A 24,134-nucleotide genomic window follows, 5' to 3' on the forward strand; every position below is an offset into this window, starting at 1 on the left:
TGGAAGGCACCTCTAGGTGCCTTGGGGGGAGGGAAACCTCCCCTTGGCCGCCGGCCCTAGGAGATTGGATCTCCTAGGCTGGCGCACCCCCCCTTGGTCCTCCTATATATAGTTGAGGAGAGGGAGGACTTCATATCTCAGCCTTTGGTGCTTCCCTCTCCCCTGTTACATCTCTCCCTCGTAGCACACGGCGAAGCCCTCCTACTGTGACGCCCTGCATCCACCACCACGCCGTCGTGCTGCTGGATCTTCATCAACCTCTCCTTCCCCCTTGCTGGATCAAGAAAGGAGGAGACGTCATCCGCTCCGTACGTGTGTTGAACGCGGAGGCACCGTCCGTTCGGTGCTAGGATCTCCGGTGATTTGAATCACGTCGTGTTCGACTACATCAACCCCGTTCTTTGAACGCTTCCGCTCGCGATCTACAAAGGTATGTAGATGCATCCAATCACTCGCTGCTAGATGAACTCATAGATGGATCTTGGTGAAACCGTAGGAAAATTTTTGTTTTCTGCTACGTTCCCCAACAGTGGCATCATGAGCTAGGTCTATGCGTAGTTCTCTTGCGTGAGTAGAACACAATTTGTTGTGGGCGTAGATGTTGTCAACTTTCTTGCCGCTACTAGTCTTATCTTGCTTCAACGGTATTGTGGGATGAAGCGGCCCGGACCAACCTTACACGTATGCTTACGTGAGACCGGTTCCACCGACTAACATGCACAAGTTGCATAAGGTGGCTGGCGGGTGTCTGTCTCTCCTACTTTAGTTGGAGCAGATTCGATGAATAGGGTCCTTATGAAGGTTAAATAGAAGTTGACAAATCACGTTGTGGCTTTCACGTAGGTAAGAAAACGTTCTTGTTAGAACCCTACTTCAGCCACGTAAAACCTGCAACAACAATTAGAGGACGTCTAACTTGTTTTTGCAGCAAGTGCTTTGTGATATGATATGGCCAAAGTTGTGATGAATGATGAATGATCTATATGTGATGTATGAGATGTTCATGCTATTGTACAAGGAATCACAACTTACATGTCGATGAGTATGACGGTGACAGGATGATCATGGAGCCCCAAGATGGAGATCAAAGGAGCTATGTGATATTTGCCATATCATGTCACTATTATTATTTGATTGCATGTGATGTTTATCATGTTTTGCATATTGTTTACTTAGAACGACGGTAGTAAATAAGATGATCCCTTACAACAATTTCAAGAAGTGTTCTCCCCTAACTGTGCACCGTTGCTACAGTTCGTCGTTTCGAAGCACCACGTGTTAATCGGGTGTGATAGATCCTTACGTTCACATACAACGGGTGTAAGACAGTTTTACACATGCAAAAACACTTAGGGTTAACTTGACGAGCCTAGCATGTACAGACATGGCCTCGGAACACAGAGACCGAAAGGTCGAACACGAGTCGTATGGAAGATACGATCAACATGAAGATGTTCACCGGCGATGACTAGTCCGTCTCACGTGTTAATCGGACACGGCCTAGTCGACTCGGATCGTGTAACACTTAGATGACTAGAGGGATGTCTAATCTGAGTGGGAGTTCATTAATAATTTGATTAGATGAACTTAATTATCATGAACTTAGTCTAAAATCTTTACAATATGTCTTGTAGATCAAATGGCCAACGTTGTATTCAATTTCAACGCGTTCCTAGAGAAAACCAAGCTGAAAGACGATGGCAGCAACTATACGGACTGGGTCCGGAACCTGAGGATCATCCTCATAGCTGCCAAGAAAGTTTATGTCCTACAAGCACCGCTAGGTGAAGCTCCCGTCCCACAGAACCAAGACGTTATGAACGCTTGGCAGACACGTGTTGACGACTACTCCCTCGTTCAGTGCGGCATGCTTTACAGCTTAGAGCCGGGGCTCCAAAAGCGTTTTGAGAGACATGGAGCATATGAGATGTTCGAAGAGCTGAAAATGGTTTTTCAAGCTCATGCCCGGATCGAGAGATATGAAGTCTCCGATAAGTTCTTCAGCTGTAAGATGGAGGAAAATAGTTCTGTCAGTGAGCACATACTCACTATGTCTGGGTTACATAACCGCTTGACTCAGCTGGGAGTTAATCTCCCGGATGACGCGGTCATTGACAGAATCCTCCAGTCGCTTCCACCAAGCTACAAGAGCTTTGTGATGAACTTCAATATGCAGGGGATGGTAAAGACCATTCCTGAAGTATTTGCTATGCTGAAATCAGCAGAGGTAGAAGTCAAGAAGGAACATCAAGTGTTGATGATGAATAAAACCACTAAGTTCAAGAAGGGCAAGGGTAAAAAGAACTTCAAGAAGGACGGCAAGGAAGTTGCTGCGCCCGGCAAGCAAGCTGTCGGGAAGAAGTCAAAGAATGGACCCAAGCCTGAGACAGAGTGCTTTTATTGCAAAGGGAAGGGTCACTGGAAGCGGAACTGCCCCAAATACTTAGCGGACAAGAAGGCCGGCAACACCAAAGGTATATTTGATATACATGTAATTGATGTGTACCTTACCAGTGCTCGTAGTAACTCCTGGGTATTTGATACCGGTGCCGTTGCTCATATTTGTAACTCACAGCAGGAGCTGCGGAATAAACGGAGACTGGCGAAGGACGAGGTGACGATGCGCGTCGGGAATGGTTCCAAGGTCGATGTGATCGCCGTCGGCACGCTACCTCTACATTTACCTACGGGATTAGTTATAAACCTCAATAATTGTTATTTAGTGCCATGTTTGAGCATGAACATTGTATCAGGATCTCGTTTAATACGAGATGGCTACTCATTTAAATCCGAGAATAATGGTTGTTCTATTTATATGAGAGATATGTTTTATGGTCATGCTCCGATAGTCAATGGTTTATTCTTAATGAATCTCGAGCGTATTACTACACATGTTCATAGTGTGAGTACCAAAAGATGTAAGGTTGATAATGATAGTCCCACATACTTGTGGCACTGCCGCCTTGGTCACATAGGTGTCAAACGCATGAAGAAGCTCCATGCAGATGGACTTTTAGAGTCTCTTGATTATGAATCATTTGACACGTGCGAACCATGCCTCATGGGAAAAATGACCAAGACTCCGTTCTCAGGAACAATGGAGCGAGCAACCAACTTATTGGAAATCATACATACTGATGTGTGCGGTCCAATGAGTGTTGAGGCTCGCGGTGGCTATCGTTATGTTCTCACCCTCACTGATGACTTGAGTAGATATGGGTATGTCTACTTAATGAAACACAAGTCTGAAACCTTTGAAAAGTTCAAGGAATTTCAGAGTGAGGTTGAGAATCAACGTGACAGGAAAATCAAGTTTCTACGATCAGATCGTGGAGGAGAATACTTGAGTCACGAATTTGGCACACACTTAAGAAAATGTGGAATAGTTTCACAACTCACGCCGCCTGGAACACCTCAGCGTAATGGTGTGTCCGAACGTCGTAATCGCACTCTATTAGATATGGTACGATCTATGATGTCTCTTACTGATTTACCGCTATCTTTTTGGGGCTATGCTTTAGAGACTGCCGCATTCACTTTAAATAGGGCTCCGTCGAAATCCGTTGAGACGACACCGTATGAATTATGGTTTGGGAAGAAACCTAAGCTGTCGTTTCTAAAAGTTTGGGGATGCGATGCTTATGTCAAGAAACTTCAACCTGAAAAGCTCGAACCCAAGTCGGAAAAATGCGTCTTCATAGGATACCCTAAAGAAACTGTTGGGTATACCTTCTACCTCAGATCCGAAGGCAAGATCTTTATTGCCAGGAATGGATCCTTTCTAGAGAAAGAGTTTCTCTCGAAAGAAGTAAGTGGGAGGAAAGTAGAACTTGATGAAGTATTGCCTCTTGAACCGGTAAATGGCGCAACTCAAGAAAATGTTCCTGAGGTGTCTGCACCGACTAGAGAGGAAGTTATTCATGATGATCAAGATACTTCTGATCAAGCTCCTACTGAAATTCGAAGGTCCACAAGAACACGTTCCGCACCAGAGTGGTACGGCAACCCTGTCTTGGAAATCATGTTGTTAGACAACGGTGAACCTTCGAACTATGAAGAAGCGATGACGGGACCGGATTCCGACAAATGGCTAGAAGCCATGAAATCCGAGATAGGATCCATGTATGAAAACGAAGTATGGACTTTGACTGACTTGCCCGTTGAACGGTGAGCCATAGAAAATAAATGGATCTTTAAGAAGAAGACAGACGCGGATGGTAATGTGACCATCTATAAAGCTCGGCTTGTCGCTAAGGGTTATCGACAAGTTCAAGGGGTTGACTACGATGAGACTTTCTCACCGGTAGCGAAGCTAAAGTCCGTCTGAATCATGTTAGCAATTGCCGCATTCTATGATTATGAAATATGGCAAATGGACGTCAAAACGGCATTCCTTAATGGTTTCCTTAAGGAAGAATTGTATATGATGCAGCCGGAAGGTTTTGTCGATCCTAAGAATGCTGACAAGGTGTGCAAGCTCCAACGCTCGATTTATGGGCTGGTGCAAGCATCTCGGAGTTGGAACATTCGCTTTGATGAGATGATCAAAGCGTTTGGGTTTACGCAGACTTATGGAGAAGCCTGCGTTTAGAAGAAAGTGAGTGGGAGCTCTGTAGCATTTCTCATATTATATGTAGATGACATACTATTGATGGGAAATGATATAGAACTCTTGGACAGCATCAAGGCCTACTTGAATAAGAGTTTTTCAATGAAGGACCTTGGAGAAGCTGCTTATATATTAGGCATCAAGATCTATAGAGATAGATCGAGACGCCTCATAGGTCTTTCACAAAGCACATACCTTGATAAGATATTGAAGAAGTTCAATATGGATCAGTCTAAGAAGGGGTTCTTGCCTGTGTTACAAGGTGTGAAATTGAGCTCAGCTCAATGTCCGACCACGGCAGAAGATATAGAAGAGATGAGTGTCATCCCCTATGCCTCGGCCATAGGGTCTATTATGTATGCCATGCTGTGTACCAGACCTGATGTAAACCTTGCCGTAAGTTTGGTAGGAAGGTACCAAGTAATCCCGGCAAGGAACACTGGACAGCGGTCAAGAATATCCTGAAGTACCTGAAAAGGACTAAGGAAATGTTTCTCGTTTATGGAGGTGACGAAGAGCTCGTTGTAAAGGGTTACGTCGACGCTAGCTTCAACACAGATCTGGATGACTCTAAGTCACAAACCGGATACGTGTATATGTTGAATGGTGGAGCAGTGAGCTGGTGCAGCTGCAAGCAGAGCATCGTGGCGGGATCTACATGTGAAGCAGAGTACATGGCAGCCTCGGAGGCAGCACATGAAGCTATATGGGTGAAGGAGTTCATCACCGACCTAGGAGTCATACCCAATGCGTCGGGGCCAATCAAACTCTTTTGTGACAACACTGGGGCTATTGCACTTGCCAAGGAGCCCAGGTTTCACAAGAAGACAAGGCACATCAAGCGTCGCTTCAACTCCATTAGTGAAAATGTTCAAGATGGAGACATAGAGATTTGTAAAGTACATACATAGAGATCCGTTGACTAAACCTCTCCCTAGGGCAAAACATGATCAACACCAGAATTCCATGGGTGTTCGATTCATCACAATGTAACTAGATTATTGACTCTAGTGCAAGTGGGAGACTGTTGGAAATATGCCCTAGAGGCAATAATAAAAGTATTATTATTATATTTCTTTGTTCATGATAATTGTCTTTATTCATGCTATAACTCTATTATCCAGAAATCGTAATACACGTGTGAATACATAGACCATAATATGTCCCTAGTAAGCCTCTAGTTGACTAGCTCGTTGATCAACAGATATTCATGGTTTCCTGGCTATGGACATTGGATGTCATTGATAACGGGATCACATAATTAGGAGAATGATGTGATGGACAAGACCTAATCCTAAGCATAGCACAAGATCGTGTAGTTCGTTTGCTAGAGCTTTTCCAATGTCAAGTATCTTTTCCTTTGACCATGAGATCGTGTAACTCCCGGATACCGTAAGAGTGCTTTGGGTGTATCAAACGTCACAACGTAACTGGGTGACTATAAAGGTGCACTACAGGTATTTCCGAAAGTGTCTGTTGGGTTGACACGGATCGAGACTGGGATTTGTCACTCCATATAACGGAGAGGTATCACTGGGCCCACTCGGTAATGCATCATCATTATGAGCTCAAGGTGACCAAGTGGTTGATCACGGGATCATGCATTACGGTACGAGTAAAGTGACTTTCCGGTAACGAGACTGAACAAGGTATTAGGATACCGACGATCGAGTCTTGGGCAAGTAACATACCGATTGACAAAGGGAATTGTATACGGGGTTGTTTAATCCTCGACATCGTGGTTGATCCGATGAGATCATCGTGGAGCATGTGGGAGCCAACATGGGTATCCAGATCCCGCTGTTGGTTATTGACCGGAGAGTCGTCCCGGTCATGTCTGCATGTCTCCCGAACCCGTAGGGTCTACACACTTAAGGTTCGGTGACGCTAGGGTTGTGAAGATATGTATATGCAGTAACCCGAATGTTGTTCGGAGTCCCGGATGAGATCCCGGACGTCACGAGGAGTTCCGGAATGGTCCGGAGGTAAAGAATTATATATAGGAAGTGCAGTTTTGGCCATCGGGACAAGTTTCGGGGTCATCGGTATTGTACTGGGACCACCGGAAGGGTCCCGGGGGCCCACCGGGTGGGGCCACCTGTCCCGGGGGGCCACATGGGCTGTAGGGGGTGCGCCTTGGCCTGCATGGGCCAAGGGCACCAGCCCCAAAAGCCCATGCGCCTAGGTTTCCACAAAAGGGAAGAGTCCCAATGGTGGAAGGCACCTCTAGGTGCCTTGGGGGGGGAGGGAAACCTCCCCTTGGCCGCCGGCCCTAGGAGATTGCATCTCCTAGGCTGGCGCACCCCCCCCTTGGTCCTCCTATATATAGTTGAGGAGAGGGAGGACTTCATATCTCAGCCTTTGGTGCTTCCCTCTCCCCTGTTACATCTCTCCCTCGTAGCACACGGCGAAGCCCTCCTACTGTGACGCCCTGCATCCACCACCACGCCGTCGTGCTGCTGGATCTTCATCAACCTCTCCTTCCCCCTTGCTGGATCAAGAAAGGAGGAGACGTCATCCGCTCCGTACGTGTGTTGAACGCGGAGGCACCGTCCGTTCGGTGTTAGGATCTCCGGTGATTTGAATCACGTCGTGTTCGACTACATCAACCCCGTTCTTTGAACGCTTCCGCTCGCGATCTACAAAGGTATGTAGATGCATCCAATCACTCGCTGCTAGATGAACTCATAGATGGATCTTGGTGAAACCGTAGGAAAATTTTTGTTTTCTGCTACGTTCCCCAACAAAGTGATGTTCCCATTGTGCTCTCTCAAGGCGGTCACTCGGATTGGCTCCGACCATACCCCCCTGCTTTTCTCGTCGGGCGATGTGTCTCCCCCTAGGACCCGCCGTTTCCGCTTTGAGACTTTTTGGCTGGAGCAGCAGGGCTTCTTTGAGTTGGTGTGCGACCGCTGGCTAGAGGCGGTCGCGTCCCCGCCCCGTGTGTTTTGTGCTGCGGATGTGTGGCATCACTGTGCTAAATTGTCTCGTCAGGCCATGAAGGGCTGGGGGCGAACCTTGATGCTGAGCTGTGATCCCGTAAGGGGACCCTGCTGGATCAGATTAAGGTTTTGGATGACCTTGCTGATAGGCAGGGCCTGTCTCCTGACGACTGGCTTAGGAGATACGGCCTCGAGGCCTCGCTCGTGGACATCTACAAGAGCGAGGAGCTCTTCTGGCAGCGGCGTGGGGGCTTGAACTGGCTCCTTAAGGGGGATGCGAACACTGCCTATTTTCAGGCGATTGCTAATGGCCACAGGCGAAAGTGTGCTATCCCTTTTCTCTGGGATGGGGATGTCCTTCTGGAAAGCCCAGAGGACATCTCCACCCATATTTACTCCTTTTATAAGGAGTTGTTCTCGGCTGAGCCGCGTGGAGGCGTCTCCCTCTGCGCTGACTTCTGGCCGCCTGCAGAGCAGGTCTCCGATGCGGAGAATGCGGAGCTTACTCTCCCTTTCTCTCCTGAGGAGGTGGGACGGGCGATTGCTTCTATGAAAGCCTGCTCGGCCCCGGGGCCGGATGGCCTTCCGGTAGTCTTCTTTCAGAAATTCTGGGAGATCTTGCGCCCGATCATTATGCCCATGTTCCACGAGTTTTATATTGGAACCTTGGACATGGCTAGGATTAATTACGGTGTCATATCCCTGATCCCCAAAGTAGTTGGGGCGACGGATATCCGCCAATTCCGACCGATCACGGTGATCAACGTGTTGGAGTGAATCTTTGCAAAGGTTTGTGCCACTCGCTTATCACCGGTGGCGGAAAGGATTGCTCACCCCCTTCGGTCCGCCTTCCTGAAGGGCCGGCGGATCCATGATGGAATTCTTGCCCTCCACAAGATCGTTCACGAGGTGGCGTCGAAGGGGCTCAAGGGGGTTTTCCTCAAATTGGACTTCCAGAAGGCGTATGATCGTCTGGATTGGTCCTTTTTGAGGTTGGTGATGGAGCGACGACACTACTAGGAAAATTGTTTTTAACGATGGTATATGTGGTCGCTAAAAGTCGGATTGTGGTCGTTAAATGTCTTTAACGACCACAATCTGCTGGTCGTGGTAGGCTCCATCGTTAAAATCCTAACGACCACATTATGTGATCGTTATTCTTGTAACGACGAGATGGTGTGTCGTCGTCAATCCCAAGGCAATAACGACCACTTTTGTCATCGTTAATAATGTTCTCATGGTCACAAAAACATGATTACGCCTCACCACTTTGATATCCTTCAGAACCACTTATATTTAGTATGACTTTCAATTCAACAGTCAGTTAGTTCAACATCCAATATTTGAATATTAACATCCACATTAATATAGAAACAAAAGAATCTGAATTGAAAGCACATCGCCTCTTTTATTAATCAAAGTACAAAATTTCGACATACAATTCTGGAATTAAAATATCATTTAGAAAATTGAGTCAAAAGCACTCCTTATATGACCATTGTACTTGCTCATATCTTTCTGGAAAACGAGACAACTAGAAAAGATAATATTTATTAATCTAGACACCATCTTTCTTTGAATGAGAATCAGTCTTCATCGTTGATTACAATCCCTCCTGATGCTTCTATAATATTATAGTGGACCATCACTCCTGCTTGCTAATTCATCTACGCCATTGGCAGTGTCTGAAAAATATACAACCAATTGTAAGTAGGGTGGATGATGGAAAAATAGATAAAAAATTGACATTATTTTCATGCCATCACTTTCATCCTTATCATTTTCTATGTCACCGTCATTGCTGACATCAACTTAACCCATCATGTGTGCAATATGTTTGAGTAACTTCAAGACAATGAAGTGTAGAAACAAATTCTTGATGTGCTACAAGCTAGTTAGAATCTCACTTTTTGAATCATCTGCATCCCAATTTGCACTAAATTAGCATTGTACCTTTCTTGGCACATCATTTGCAGATATGAAAACAAGCAACCTCTTTATATCATTCAATACGAGATAGCTTGAATAATTTTTTCAGTTTGACTAATACCTTTTCTAGCTAAGTCGTAACCTCCCCATAGTCATGTTCTCCCATATGAGGTGTGTGCAAAGTTTAAAATGGCGGTCTAACTCATTTTGCGCCGCTAACCCATTTCGCTGCCATAGTACATGTACATGTATATTCCAGATCAAAACTAGTACATGTGCATATTTTTCTCAAAAAATAGGGGATTTCCAACAGAAAACAGAGCATTTTCAGTTCAGCGGATAAATATCAATAAATTTAAGCAAGTAGATCAGGGCATCACAAGCAAATTAGCAAGTAGATCACGACATCACAAGTTCGCATCCTGAACCTGAACCCAAGCTATGTAGAAAACCCAAGCTACCTGAACCTACACATCTACTGGGCATGTGCATTTGTTTGAATCAACAAACAAATAAAGGATAGATAGAATCGGAGGGTTCCTGTGATGTACAAACACCGGGCGTTGGAGCCGTGTGAGACTGAGATATCATGGTCGTGGCCCTGCATTTTTGTTCAATGTAAGGCATAGCAAATTATAAACAAACCAGATCATATAAGAGCTACACATGAATGGATGGTATTCAACATGGCATAGTAAATTTGTATTTCAAAATAAAGCAAATAAAATTGCACCTACATCTTTAATAATCATGAACTGGGTATGAATCAACAATAGTTGATAAAGGCCCAGCAACCAAAAAACAGAGGAAGGAGGACTAACAATGAACCTGTAGTGGAATAGCATCGGTGGTGGAAACTGGTGGTGTGAAGGATGCAGCTCGAGCGCGCCGAGGACGAGGTGACCGGCCGGCGATGTGCACGCCACAGCGTGTGCACGCTGGGTTCGAGGATGGCTGCGAGGAGTAGGCTGCGGCATGTATGCGCCGGGGTCGGTAGGCGGCGAGGTGCAGGCTGCAGCGCAGGAGCGGTAGGGTCGTTAGTCGTATGAGAAGAGCAGGGAGATGGGATCAATGGAGGCGCCCAGATTAAAAAAAAGTAGGGGAGGAGAGGAAAAGGATGCGCAAGGAGATGGATCCTACCAGATTCGTTTTCTTTCTGCTCCTCCTAGATCTTCTGGATCGCCGAGGATTAATAGAGATGGCGAGGAGACGAAAAGGAGGCGCAACAGGACGATTTTAATGGGTTCGTCAGCGGCAACGACCAGAGATGGGGAGAATGGCCATGTATTCTTGGAGGTCGATGTCGTGAGCAGGTGGCCTAGTTGTACGAGGATTGAGGATCTGGATGACTTGGTTTGCTTTAAGAGACTTTAGTGCCAATGTTTTCGGGAACCGCCAACATTTTTTTTTACTCTTTTAATTTGCTGCTTACCGGGTGAGATAAAGGTGAGAGATTATGTTTGTTATAAAGCTATTATAAAGCTATCACGTACAAATAGGAGATGAGAAAAATAACGAGCGCACCCATGGTTCTGCTTGGGTAGCTGATTTCCGTCGCACGGGGCTCACTCGGATGGGACTGCATTTTAACGACCAAGAGTTCTTGTTCATCGTCGTTAATAATAGCTTTTCTAGTAGTGCGAGGCTTCGACGTGAGGTGGTGTTCCTGGATCATGCAACTGGTTAGATCTGGGAACACTGCGATCAACATTAATGGTGAGGTGGAACCCTTTTTCCAGGCGTCCAGAGGAGTAAAGCAAGGGGACCCTGTTTCTCCCTTGCTTTTCAATCTCGCAGTTGATGCCCTTGCGGGCATCTTAGATAAGGCCAAGTTGGCCGGCCACCTTAAGGGTGTTGTTAGCCACCTCATCCCGGATGGGGGGGGGGGGGGGGTTACTCACCTGCAGTATGCGGACGACACCATGATTATGGTGGAAGGCTCGGACTCTGACATTGTTAATCTTAAGTTCCTTTTGCTCTGCTTTGAGGAAATGTCTGGACTTAAGATTAACTTTGATAAGAGCGAGGTGGTGGTATTTGGCTATTCTGAGGTTGAGCAGCTTCGGATCGCAGATAATCTCAGCTGTAGGTTGGCGTCATTCCCCATATCTTACTTGGGGATGCCCCTGGCCGAGTCCAGTATTACAGTGAGTGGGTACGATCCGCTAGTGGGGCGAGTAGCGTCCCGTGCGGAGCCCTGGTGCGGTAGGTTCACCTCTAAGGGCAGCAAAACTATCCTCATTAGCTCTAACCTTGCCAGCCTCCCCATGTATATGATGGGGATGTACATCTTACCTGAAGGTGTACATAGCTCCTTCGACAAGGAGCTGGCTAGGTTCTTTTGGCAGGTAGGGGACGGTCGGCCCAAGTACCACATGGTCAAGTGGGCTGACATATGTATGCCTAAGGACCGAGGTGGGTTGGGCATACCCGCATCCCGCCGGATGAACGTGGCGCTCATGCTACGTTGGGTTTGGCGGATCTTGCGGGGAGATGGGGGGCTGTGGTTGCAGCTGGTTGAGGCCAAATACTTGCAGGGCCAGCCCCTCTTGGCGTGTTCTCAGTCGGCTGGTTCTCAATTCTGGAAATCTATTCAGGCCATCAAGGAAGAGATTAGGTTGGGTTTGGCGGATCTTGCGGGGAGATGGGGGGCTGTGGTTGCAGCTGGTTGAGGCCAAATACTTGCAGGGCCAGCCCCTCTTGGCGTGTTCTCAGTCGGCTGGTTCTCAATTCTGGAAATCTATTCAGGCCATCAAGGAAGAGATTAGGTTGGGTGTGCGCTTCTCGGTTGGCAATGGGTCTGGGACCCAATTTTGGTTGGACCCCTGGCTTCAGGGCGAGCTTCTCCGCCTGCGGTTCCCGCGTCTCTTTGCGATTTGTGCGGACCCGGGCATTCTAGTCTCTGAGGCGGCTCTGGAGGACGGATGGAACATTGCGTTCCGCCGCTCCTTCGGACCTGCTGAGGTCAGGGAATGGGCAGACCTGAGGGAAGTAGTCCCTCTTCCTCTGTCCCTGGACCTTGATTCGGTGTCGTGGAGCCTTTCGCCTTCGGGCGATTTCTCCGTTAGTTCGGCTTATCAGGCATTATGTAGGCTGCCGGTTCTACCGTGGCTATCCCCATTGTGGAAGGCACCGCTACCTTTAAAGATCAAGATTTTTGTTTGGCAGCTTCTTCGAGATCGTCTCCCTTCAGGGACCGAGGTGTTGAAGCGCCATGGTCCGAGCAATGGACTGTGCCCTTTGTGCCATGTCCCGGAAACGGGAACGCACATTCTCTTCTCGTGCATAGCAGCGCAGGCACTTTGGTGCTTTGTTCGTGAGGCTCTTGGGCCGGAGTGGGAGGCCACTGACCTCGCAGGGTTTCTGCAGGTTAGGGCCACCCAGGTTGGCCGTAAGCGCCGACTATTCTGGCTTATCTTCGCGGCTATGTTGTGGACTCTCTGGACTACCCGCAATAAGATGGTGATTGAGCGGGTGTTCCCGCGACGTGCTTCTGACTCGTTCTTCAAATTTTTTGCCTTCCTGCAGCACTGGCATCCGCTCGCTAGGCCGAGGGATCGTGATCGTCTTCAGCTTCTCTTGGACGCCCTGGTGTCTTCTGCGCGCCGGCTCTCCGACCGCCCGTCTGCTCCTTAGCTTGCCCCTGGAGGCCTTTGTTTTTTCCTTTCTTTTGGGCTTCTTTGTGCTGTGGCCCCAGCGTTTTCTCCTTTCTTGCTGACTGTACCTGAGATGTGGCTGTATGGACTTATGCTTTATCTATAAAGCGAGGCGAAAGCCTATTTCAGAGATGATGGAGGTAGAGAGAGAGAGATCATGTGGCTGTTTGCTCGAACAGTCCCCGCTTCCTCTCCTCTGCAACGAAATATGTAGAGGAATAGTATTACAACGAGGTAAATAAAGGCACGTGGAATTAGAAAATTATTAATGGCTGCTAGCTGCTAAGAAGAAGAGGCGATTTTTTAAAGGAAATGTGTAATGGGTGCATTTTCCTTCAAAGTCTGTTTCTTGCTAGATTTGAATCTGTTTTGGAAGGAGTTAATGCGGGAGATATAGATGTATTTTTTTGGTTTAAATGCTGTACAATTTAGGAGTCAACGACATATTCGAGTTAGACTTGTCTATCTTGATCTGATATTGACCGTAATAAAAGACAACATCAGAAAGATCCTCTGATAAACTCAAATGTTAGTACTAAGATTCTTTGAAGTCAACTTCTCTAGCTTCGCTGCACCCATCTTGAGCTTCCTGCTTCTGGTGACTGAAATTGCAAAAGACTTTTGAAGAGCAGCATGATTCTTCATTTCAAAACCCATTATCAATGAAAGTATTATGGTTCGGGATACACCCTTCAAAAGACAGGTTGACAAGTTGTTGTTTCAACGTAAACTAGTCTTTCGTACATGCCATAGAAATACAATAATTTATGAAGTAAGCGTAGCTCAAAGATTATGTTCCTTGAGGTGGAACCAATCCACCCAGGTTCAATACCCGGACATGCGATGGGTGTTCGCATTTTCCTTGATTTATTTTAGGCATTCCAGCGTTTCGCGTTCATGGAAGACGACCTTCCCGTCGACTACGAGGTGCATGTATTGACTCCGCCAATCTCAAGGATTGCCAGCTCGATCTCTCGAATGTGCTCATAGGGGTAGAATGTGCGTGCGTGTAATACATCAAACCTATTTATGTCCCTTGCTTCCATTTATTGAGAAAAGTTTCGTACTTTTATGCGACAAGTGTTTGTGGTAAGAGCATCTACAACCAGACCCCCCCATACCCGCCCCAAATGCCCGGACGGGCTGTCCGGTCAAACCCGGACGAATTTTGGCCACCCAACCATGCTCCCCGTAGCCAGGTGAAACGCCCGGACTGTCGGCACTCCCATATTCGGTCCAAATCTAAGGCGGATTTAGGGAGGCCCGAATGCACCCGGGCACGCTTACCATGTCGGATTGGCGGATAGGGCCCACACGGGGACGCGGAGAGACCGCTGGTCCGACGGGCGCCTCCTTCGCTTCGCGTCGTATGGCGCCGCTCTGGCATGCCGCCTAGAGGAGGAAGCCGGCTATTTAGGCCGGACAATTCGCCAAAGTGGAGGCGGAGCCGAAGGAGGTGCCGGAGCTTCCACAAGTGCAGGAGCTTCCGCACTTGCCCGTCTACCGAGCGCCGGGCACAGAGATCGTCGAAACCTCCTATGATGAGTAGTTTTATTTGCATATGTATTATGGATTTGAGGTGTGAAATTTGAGTTTCATGGTTATGGAGAACGTTTTTGGTGTGGCGTCCGCGGCCGAGTGTGTCCGCGTCCACGGGCGTGTGGGAGGGGCGGCTTTTGGATAACATGTTACACATCCATGAACATTCGTAACTTCTCTGTGCTTAAATTCACAAGTATGCGAACAAAAAAGGGTGCATGCACGACCACCCATATTTTATAGCATTCCTATAGGACTTCTTACGTCTTCAAACAAACTGTGTTGTCAGTTCTGGCTAGTGGTAGATTGGAAAGTGTGTGGTTATACGACCACGACCTCCCAGCGAAGGTCAGACTTTGATTAGCTTGGGCATATCTCATTTCAAGGAAGATGACAGTAAAACAGACGCTTATTTAAACTTCAAAGATATGAAGATCGGTTGGCACAACAGGTTCATATTTTTGTTTAGTTTTTACTGTATGCTGAATAAATAGGAACTGCTGTTATTTGGCTATGTTGTTGGGCAAGTACCAAGGCATAACTCATTTCAATCGTAAAATCATCTACGTATGTTACTGGTCAATCTCCATGAAGAGGAAATATCAAAGAAAAAATATCTCCATGGAGAGGCAAAATCGCCTTTCTTCGGTTATGCTTCTCTCTTATAATGCAGACACAAACAATCACCGTGGAAATGCAGTGAGGTTTATAGCCATCACTACGGCAAGGCAAAACCATCTTCCATGCACTCTGTTCTGATCTCCTGCATCAGCTCCTGCAGGAGTGAAGGATTGCTTGTGACAATTGCATCAACCTGCTCATACAGCATCCTCTTCATGGAGTCGCTATCGTCAACAGTCCATGCATACACTTTTCTATCATTTCTGTGTTTCAAACCAAGCGGTTACAAATTTTAATTAGCTGTCAGACTAATTTCTTCGTCTAATTTCAAAAAAGGATAGTCATTACCTGTGCATGACCTTCATGAGCTTCTCGTGGATCAAAGGATGGTATACACCAGCAACTTTTGCCCCTTCAATCCGCACCAACTCCATTCTTCTGCCAGTGGACCAATCCATCATAACAATATAGCCAACCTATAACAGATAAATTGCATGTTTGAGTTACATTACAGAAGTGGTTGCAGCCATGTCGGCATGGATGACAGAGTGGGAGTGGGTTATTGACTTGTATTGTATTAAGAGCTGAAAATACAGAATAGTTTACCATAACATCTTTACACAACTTGATCAGATCTCGTCCTATGTCGTCACTTTTTGCCCAGATAACACAATTTTTGCAGTTTGTTCTCCTGATCTGCAAATAATGAAAATTATATTGATGCAGGATAGGTTTTTATCAAATCTGCTCAAAAACTGCAATACTGAAGACTATTATAGTCCAATGACAAATGACAGAAACTAACAAGCAGATAAAGAAGTGCACAAGTTCAATTAGATGCAGATGGATAGAGCAATAGACGATTTTGCCATGGATGAAAATGCTAATTTCAGAAGCAATACGTGATCAAGTCTTATATACCAGACTACTAACTACTGTAAGCATTTCCACTGTTACACAAATCACATATTACAATCAACAGGCCCCAATTAAGTTTAACCTCTAGAAACTGAAACGTAGATAAAGGTATAACTTTATTAAGGTAAAACAAGAAATGAGCTACCTGGAACTTACAATAGACATTACATCTTCCGCCAAACCTTTCTCAAATGAAGGAGGACCAACTTTGACATCCAGAATTACTTGCCTTACAGACTGTGATTGTGATATCAACTACAAGAGAAAAGTTCAGTAGCATAGCAATCAATTAATTCATTGAAGTGTGTGTATATCAAACATAATCCACCTATGGCAACATTTTACACAAGTCATTTGAAGCTCAAGTGATTACAATGATTACTAAAATACTACTAACAACAAAAACTCATTAGGCAAATGCTTACCTCTAGAGCATCTTCTACTTTGGGAACTTCCTGGTTGCGGACTGTTTTCGATAGCTGAAACCTCGTGGTCACCGCTTTTATCTTTGAAGACTAAAGGTCACTTTGTTAGTGTTTCGTCACCAGATCAACATATGACAAGCGTCAGCTGATGATCAGGTTGTGCTAAGGAAACTAGGACTGAATAAAAATATATGCAGCTAGTTCACAACACGCAGTTAATATTATCATTTGACTGGCTTTTGTAGCCTCGCTAAAATAATAAAGCACCACTAATGAACCAAGACCAAGACCAACAAATTTGGCAAGTTACAGCTAGATTAAACAGAAGGCGATTAAAGAGAAGATTGCTTCAAACGCCTATACCTGGATAGGAGTGCAGACAACATAGAGAAGTACAAGATGGCGAAGAAGGCCGCAAAGCGAGTTGTTGGTGAAGCAAGGGGTCGGGCATATGAGGACCTCTACCAACGGTTAGGCACGAAGGAAGGTGAAAGGGACATCTATAAGATGGCCAAGATCCGAGAGAGGAAGACGAGGGATATTGGCCAAGTCAAATGCATCAAGGACGGAGCAGGCCAACTCTTGGTGAAGGACGAGGAGATTAAGCATAGATGGCGGGAGTACTTCGACAAGCTGTTCAATGGGGAGAATGAGAGTTCTACCATTGAACTGGACGACTCCTTTGATGAGACCAGCATGCGTTTTGTGCGGCGAATCCAGGAGTCTGAGGTCAAGGAGGCTTTAAAAAGGATGAAAGGAGGCAAGGCGATGGGCCCTGATTGTATCCCCATTGAGGTGTGGAAAGGTCTCGGGGACATAGCGATAGTATGGCTAACCAAGCTTTTCAACCTCATTTTTCGGGCAAACAAGATGCCAGAAGAATGGAGACGGAGTATATTAGTACCAATCTTCAAGAACAAGGGGGGTGTTCAGAGTTGTACTAATTACCGTGGAATTAAGCTGATGAGCCATACAATGAAGCTATGGGAGAGAGTCATTGAGCACCGCTTAAGAAGAATGACAAGCGTGACCAAAAATCAGTTTGGTTTCATGCCTGGGAGGTCGACCATGGAAGCCATTTTCTTGGTACGACAACTTATGGAGAGATATAGGGAGCAAAAGAAGGACTTGCATATGGTGTTCATTGACTTGGAGAAGGCCTATGATAAGATACCGCGGAATGTCATGTGGTGGGCCTTGGAGAAACACAAAGTCCCAGCAAAGTACATTACCCTCATCAAGGACATGTACGATAATGTTGTGACAAGTGATGTCGACACTGATGACTTCCCGATTAAGATAGGACTGCATCAGGGGTCAGCTTTGAGCCCTTATCTTTTTGCATTGGTGATGGATGAGGTCACAAGGGATATACAGGAGATATCCCATGGTGTATGCTCTTTGCGGATGATGTGGTGCTAGTTGACGATAGTCGGACGGGGGTAAATAGGAAGTTAGAGTTATGGAAACAAACCTTGGAATCGAAAGGGTTTCTTAGTAGAACTAAAACCGAGTACATGATGTGCGGTTTCAGTACTACTAGGTGTGAGGAGGTTAGCCTTGATGGCCAGGTGGTACCTCAGAAGGACACCTTTCGGTATTTGGGGTCAATGCTGCAGGAGGATGGGGGTATTGATGAAGATGTGAACCATCGAATCAAAGCCGGATGGATGAAGTGGCGCCAAGCTTCTGGCATTCTCTGTGACAAGAGAGTGCCACAAAAGCTAAAAGGCAAGTTCTACAGGACGGCGGTTCGACCCGCAATGTTGTATGGCGCTGAGTGTGGGCCGACTAAAAGGCGACATGTTCAACAGTTAGGTGTGGCGGAGATGCGTATGTTGAGATGGATGTGTGGCCACACGAGGAAGGATCGAGTCCGGAATGATGATATACGAGATAGAGTTGGGGTAGCACCAATTGAAGAGAAGCTTGTCCAACATCATCTGAGATGGTTTGGGCATATTCAACGCAGGCCTCCAGAAGCTCCGGTGCATAGTGGACGGCTAAAGCGTGCGGAGAATGTCAAGAGAGGGCGGGGTAGACCGAATTTGACATGGGAGGAGTCCGTTAAGAGAGACCTGAAGGATTGGAGTATCACCAAAGAGCTAGCTATGGACAGGGGTGCGTGGAAGCTTGCTATCCATGTGCCAAAGCCATGAGTTGGTTGCGAGATCTTATGGGTTTCACCTCTAGCCTACCCTAACTTGTTTGGGACTAAAGGCTTTGTTGTTGTTGTTGACAGCTAGATTAAACAAAACAAAATGAGCTCACCTCATGAGTGCTCCAGTGGCCAACTTTTGCTGTAGAATTACCAGACATTCTTTGCAGATCCCTAACTGTGTGAATTTTGAATTAGGCCCATGATATGTTATTATAAATAAACAATTAGCATGCAGACTACTGTACTAAAGAATTTTTGGCTAATTTATATTTAAGTGTCAACTCAGTGACTAATGCTTGTTGATGCCAACTCTAATAATGTTAAACTTACAAAAGGAATATCTTTTGGGTTCCCACACTTTCTTCAAACAATGCAAACAGGCCAATACCAGAAGGTGAAACCCTTTGATAATTATAAGCTCCATTTATACTGAGGCAAACTATCATTAGAAAAGTAAGCAGCTACATGTCATTTAGTTAGAAGTAGAACTGAAAAGGAAAAAAATATCAACGTAGATGGTCTCCGAAATGTCAATGTATTAATAATGTGTGACCAAACATCCAAATGCAGATATAAATTGCATAATTCTCCATCCAATAGACAGGAGAACTTATTTAGCGTTGCATTTGCCAGTTAGTAACCAATCAGCAAGTGAGCCAGGTTGCTATGCACGAGAAAATGGTATATGATGGATCAACCTACAGTTTAATCTGCGAATAATGAATCAAACAAAGAATGTCCAAATCAAATGGTACACAACAAAAACCAATCCACAGCCCATTAGTATTATAATCTGTAACTGGTGTCTCCAGTTCCATTAATCTTGACCTATGTTCACGGATAGATACAACAAATGCAGCAATGCTTACTGAGCTCAGCTACTGCACCTAGTGAACAGTCAACAGTCGCGGGAGCAGTTCATGTTACACATAACTGGCATGTTCCAGGTCCATTATACTACTACAGCCAAGCAGGGCTTCAATTACCTGTCATGGAGCGCTAAGAGGGTTCCATCTGAGGACCTCGAAACATCCACCTCCACACAGTCTACACGGGCATCCAGAGCCATCCTGAAGGCGTCCATCTGAAACCAACAACTCACAAGTCACATCTCCGGTTAAAAAGGAAAGAAAAAGAAATCCACCCGTAACAACTTCAGTGTGAATCCGGGATGACGGTGATCTGCCACCCACCGAGTTTGGGAACGCGTTGGTGGAGTCGCCGCCGTGGGCGCACACCAGCGGCGGGCTCGGGATCCACCCGCAACTCCTCTCGCGCATCTGGAGAGGCAATAGATCGTTAGAATCAACGCGTCGCCTATAAAAGATTTCGAAAGGGGAAGAGATCTCGAAGGATGGACGGGTGTGGGGACGCACGCGGTTGAAGCGGCGGAGGCGGAAGTGGAAGAAGGCCGGAGGGACGAGCGAGAGGGCGGCGAGGAGGAGGAGCAGACGAAAGAGGCGGCTGGAAGGAAGGAGGCGGCGGAGGCGAAAGAGGAGGGTGGCAGCCGGCGAGGCCCTCTTGCCGGCGGGGAAAAGAGGGAGCGGCGGCGGCTGCCTCCCGAGCCCGAGGAGCCCTCTCATGCTCTGCCTTTCAGCGCTCTCTCGGTTCTTCCTCGCTGTGCAAACGAGGCACTCGTTTGCATATTTACCTTTGTTTTTTTTAAATTAGACTTACCTTTTTTTTCGAAATGGATCTAGCTTTATTATTCCATTAAGAGCATCTCCTCAGAATAAGAGCATGCACCCTTAAAAAGCTTTTAACTCCTCAGGAAATTTAATTTTTATCTGGTTTAACTCCTAAAAAAATACAAGCGATGCATCGGTTGCTGTCGCAGCCACTTTGTAGGAAAAAATCAACCCTTTCCTCGTGATGGCCTCTTTTCCCCGCTCACTCGCATCAATGTCGGTATTGCCTTCGGCGTCCACCTAGCCTCTGTCGTCGTCCCGCTGGCACCTTGTAGCCTTTGCCGCCCTCCTATCCCATTCCAATTCGCTCGTCGGTCGTCGCCCTTGCCGGAATCAACTCATATCGCCGGTGTCACCGCCTTGATCCTGTGGACGAAAAAACCAACCTCCTAGCTTGGTTTGGGCCAAAAGGAGTTGGTAAACGACCGACATGTCAGGCTGGTGGATCGCGATCGAGGCTCGCCGCACCACCTGACAAACAAAGCTTCACCTGGTGCAACCGATCGTCCCGATGTTGGCCTGTCCTCGGGGAGCCAGGCACAGATACCTCCCCCAGCTAGAAGAAGGTGACATCGTCGAAGGCTCATTGCTACTAGTGTTATCGCGTATCTTGCTGTTGGAAGCATGTGAGTAATGACAGAAAAGGCCTCCTGAGTACCCTACCCCGCACGAGAGCTCGGGTGCTCCCGGGTATCCTTTTTGCGCTGTTTTCTAACCTAAGTTTCCAAGTTCAGGCTGCCCTGCCTCCTTTTCCTTCTGTTTTATCTGCTCCCTCGTTGGCGAGGCCCTTTGGGAGGGGTGTGCCACGAATATTTGATCTCAGCGCTTAAATCCGACGATTCCCGATCAAGTGGTCAAAACGAGCCAATGGTTTTCTCTCTAGTTCAAGCAGAGCGACTATGCTCTGGGTCGCCGTCCTACACGTCACCCCGCTTCCAGACATTGTTGCTGAAGGAAATATGCCCTAGGGGCAATAATAAAGTTATTATTTATTTCCTTATATCATGATAAATGTTTATTATTCATGCTAGAATTGTATTAACCGGAAACATAATACATGTGTGAATACATAGACAAACAGAGTGTCACTAGTATGCCTCTACTTGACTAGCTCGTTGATCGAAGATGGTTATGTTTCCTAACCATAGACATGAGTTGTCATTTGATTAACGGGATCACATCATTAGGAGAATGATGTGATTGACTTGACCCATTCCGTTAGCTTAGCACTTGATCGTTTAGTTTGTTGCTATTGCTTTCTTCATAACTTATACATGTTCGTATGACTATGAGATTATGCAACTCCCGTTTATCGGAGGAACACTTTGTGTGCTACCAAACATCACAACGTAACTGGGTGATTATAAAGGTTCTCTACAGGTGTCTCCAAAGGTACTTGTTGGGTTGGCGTATTTCGAGATTAGGATTTGTCACTCCGATTGTCGGAGAGGTATCTCTGGGCCCTCTCGGTAATGCACATCACTCAAGCCTTGCAAGCATTGCAACTAATAAGTTAGTTGCGGGATGATGTATTACGGAACGAGTAAATAGACTTGCCGGTAACGAGATTGAACTAGGTATTGAGATACCGACGATTGAATCTCGGGCAAGTAACATACCGATGACAAAGGGAACAACGTATGTTGTTATGCGGTCTGACCGATAAAGATCTTCGTAGAATATGTAGGAGCCAATATGAGCATCCAGGTTCCGCTATTGGTTATTGACCGGAGACGTGTCTCGGTCATGTCTACATAGTTCTCGAACCCGTAGGGTCCGCACGCTTAAAGTTCGATGACGATCGTAATTAGAGTTTTTGTGTTTTGATGTACCGAAGGTTGTTCGGAGTCCCGGATGTGATCACGGACATGACGAGGAGTCTCGAAATGGTCGAGACATAAAGATTGATATATTGGAAGCCTATATTTGGATATCGGAAACGTTCCGGGTGAAATCGGGATTTTACCGGAGTACCGGGGGGTTACCGGAACCCTCCCCCCCCCCGGGGGGTTAATGGGCCTACATGGGCCCTAAGGGAGAAGAGGAGGGCCGGCCAGGGCAGGCCGCGCCCCCCCTCCCCCCCTAGTCCGAATAGGACAAGGAAGGGGGCGGCGCCCCCCCTTTCCTCTTCCCCCCTTCCCCTTTCCTTCTCCAACAAGGCAAGAGGGTGGAGTCCTACTCTCGGTGGGAGTAGGACTCCTCCAGGCGCACCCCTAGGGGCCGGCCGCACCTCCCCCTCCCTCCTTTATATACGGGGGAAAGGGGACACCCCATGACACACAAGTTGATCTTCATGATCGTTCCTTAGCCGTGTGCGGTGCCCCCTTCCACCATATTCCACCTCGGTCATATCGTAGCGGTGCTTAGGCGAAGCCCTGCGTCGGTAGAACATCATCACCGTCATCACGCCGTCGTGCTGACGAAACTTTCCCTCAACACTCGGCTGGATCGGAGCTCGAGGGACGTCACCGAGTTGAACGTGTGCAGAACTCGGAGGTGCCGTACGTTCGGTACTTGGATCGGTCGGATCGGGAAGACGTACGACTACTTCCTTTACGTTGTGTCAACGCTTCCGTTGCTGGTCTACGAGGGTACGTAGACAACACTCTCCCCTCTCGTTGCTATGCATCACCATGATCTTGCGTGTGCGTAGGAATTTTTTTTGAAATTACTACGTTACCCAATAGTCGCACCACCTTCGATCCCGTCGATGAGGGAGAGTGACACACTGACGCAGCTTGGCCCGGATTTGGCCACTATTGCAACCACCTTGGAGGGTCGTCGTCGTTGCGGCCACTTCATGGATCCACCCACCACGTCCCCGAGGCCGCCATCCTGGCGTCCACCACATAACAACAATCGACAGGATCAAGCCCTTAGGCAGGGTTGTACCACGGGATCCAGCACGTGCTCGCACAGGACCCACGCTGGCAGAACCCTAAAATGGCCGGATCGGAGCCATGTCCACACCCTCGTGCAGACCAATCTGCCACTCGCACCCGTCGTGCCGCCTTAGCAGCATCCTGTGCCATCTGAACTTCTGTTTGCAGCTGATGGTGGAGTCGAGGACCTCGAAGGCCGTGACGACGGTCAACACCACCACTGCATCGCGCACGACCTCGGGAAGGACACGCTAAGAACTCAAACCAGCACATGAGGCCACCAGGAGCGTCGCCAGCCACCGCATCATGTATGTTTTGTCTTAGATTAGAATGGAAGATAACTTTTGTAACATCCCAAATTTGCAATTTTGAATGTTATACATTAGATCATTATGCATGTCATATTTTCATGCATTTTGGTTGATCCTAGAAATTTCACGCAACTCAAGGACCTTCGGAGAGAGTTGGAGATTTCGTTATTTTCATATTTGAGAATTTTCTCGAATTTGAAAAGAGGATCATTTGATTTATTTCATCTTCAATAATTTTTCCGATATCAAAAAAAATGAGAGAGGGAATAATATGACTTTCCCAAAATTGAGGAAAAATGAAGATTTAATAAATAGATCAAGTTTTGGTTTTTCCGGTGTTTATTTGCATTTTATTTGGATAGGGAAAAATGTGTGTTTTCAAAAATTGCATTTTAGGTCCGGAGTAAAGTTCTTTTTGTTCGACTCATTTTTGGGAGTCGGGGAAAATTTACT

General features: G+C 46.7%; 1 protein-coding gene and 1 long non-coding RNA gene across 3 annotated transcripts; both read right to left on the reverse strand.

Moving 5' to 3' along the window:
* Positions 1-8,957: 8,957 nt before the first annotated feature.
* LOC147974850 (uncharacterized) lies at positions 8,958-10,798 on the reverse strand. The gene is made up of 3 exons (XR_015601995.1): positions 10,621-10,798; positions 10,309-10,492; positions 8,958-10,081 (listed from the first exon to the last, which is right to left on the reverse strand). It is a non-coding gene; the product is annotated as an uncharacterized LOC147974850 (long non-coding RNA).
* Positions 10,799-15,158: 4,360 nt separating this feature from the next.
* On the reverse strand, positions 15,159-20,448 carry GDPD4 (PLC-like phosphodiesterases superfamily protein). Of its 2 annotated transcripts, none has more exons than XM_048713877.2 (9): positions 20,177-20,448; positions 19,994-20,080; positions 19,787-19,884; positions 18,911-18,971; positions 16,640-16,720; positions 16,371-16,469; positions 15,903-15,992; positions 15,645-15,772; positions 15,159-15,559 (listed from the first exon to the last, which is right to left on the reverse strand). In XM_048713877.2, the coding sequence occupies exons 1-9, from the start codon at positions 20,381-20,383 to the stop codon at positions 15,394-15,396; spliced, it is 1,017 nt and encodes a 338-aa protein (XP_048569834.1). In that variant the 5' UTR covers positions 20,384-20,448; the 3' UTR covers positions 15,159-15,393. The 2 variants fall into 2 exon arrangements, with proteins under 2 accessions (XP_048569834.1, XP_048569833.1); XM_048713876.2 differs by having other exon boundaries at positions 16,640-16,729.
* Between the last annotated feature and the right edge of the window lie 3,686 nt (positions 20,449-24,134).

This window comes from Triticum urartu, chromosome 4A (assembly GCF_056163025.1).
Source record: "Triticum urartu cultivar PI428250 chromosome 4A, HENAU_Tu73, whole genome shotgun sequence".
Lineage (NCBI taxonomy): Eukaryota > Viridiplantae > Streptophyta > Magnoliopsida > Poales > Poaceae > Triticum > Triticum urartu.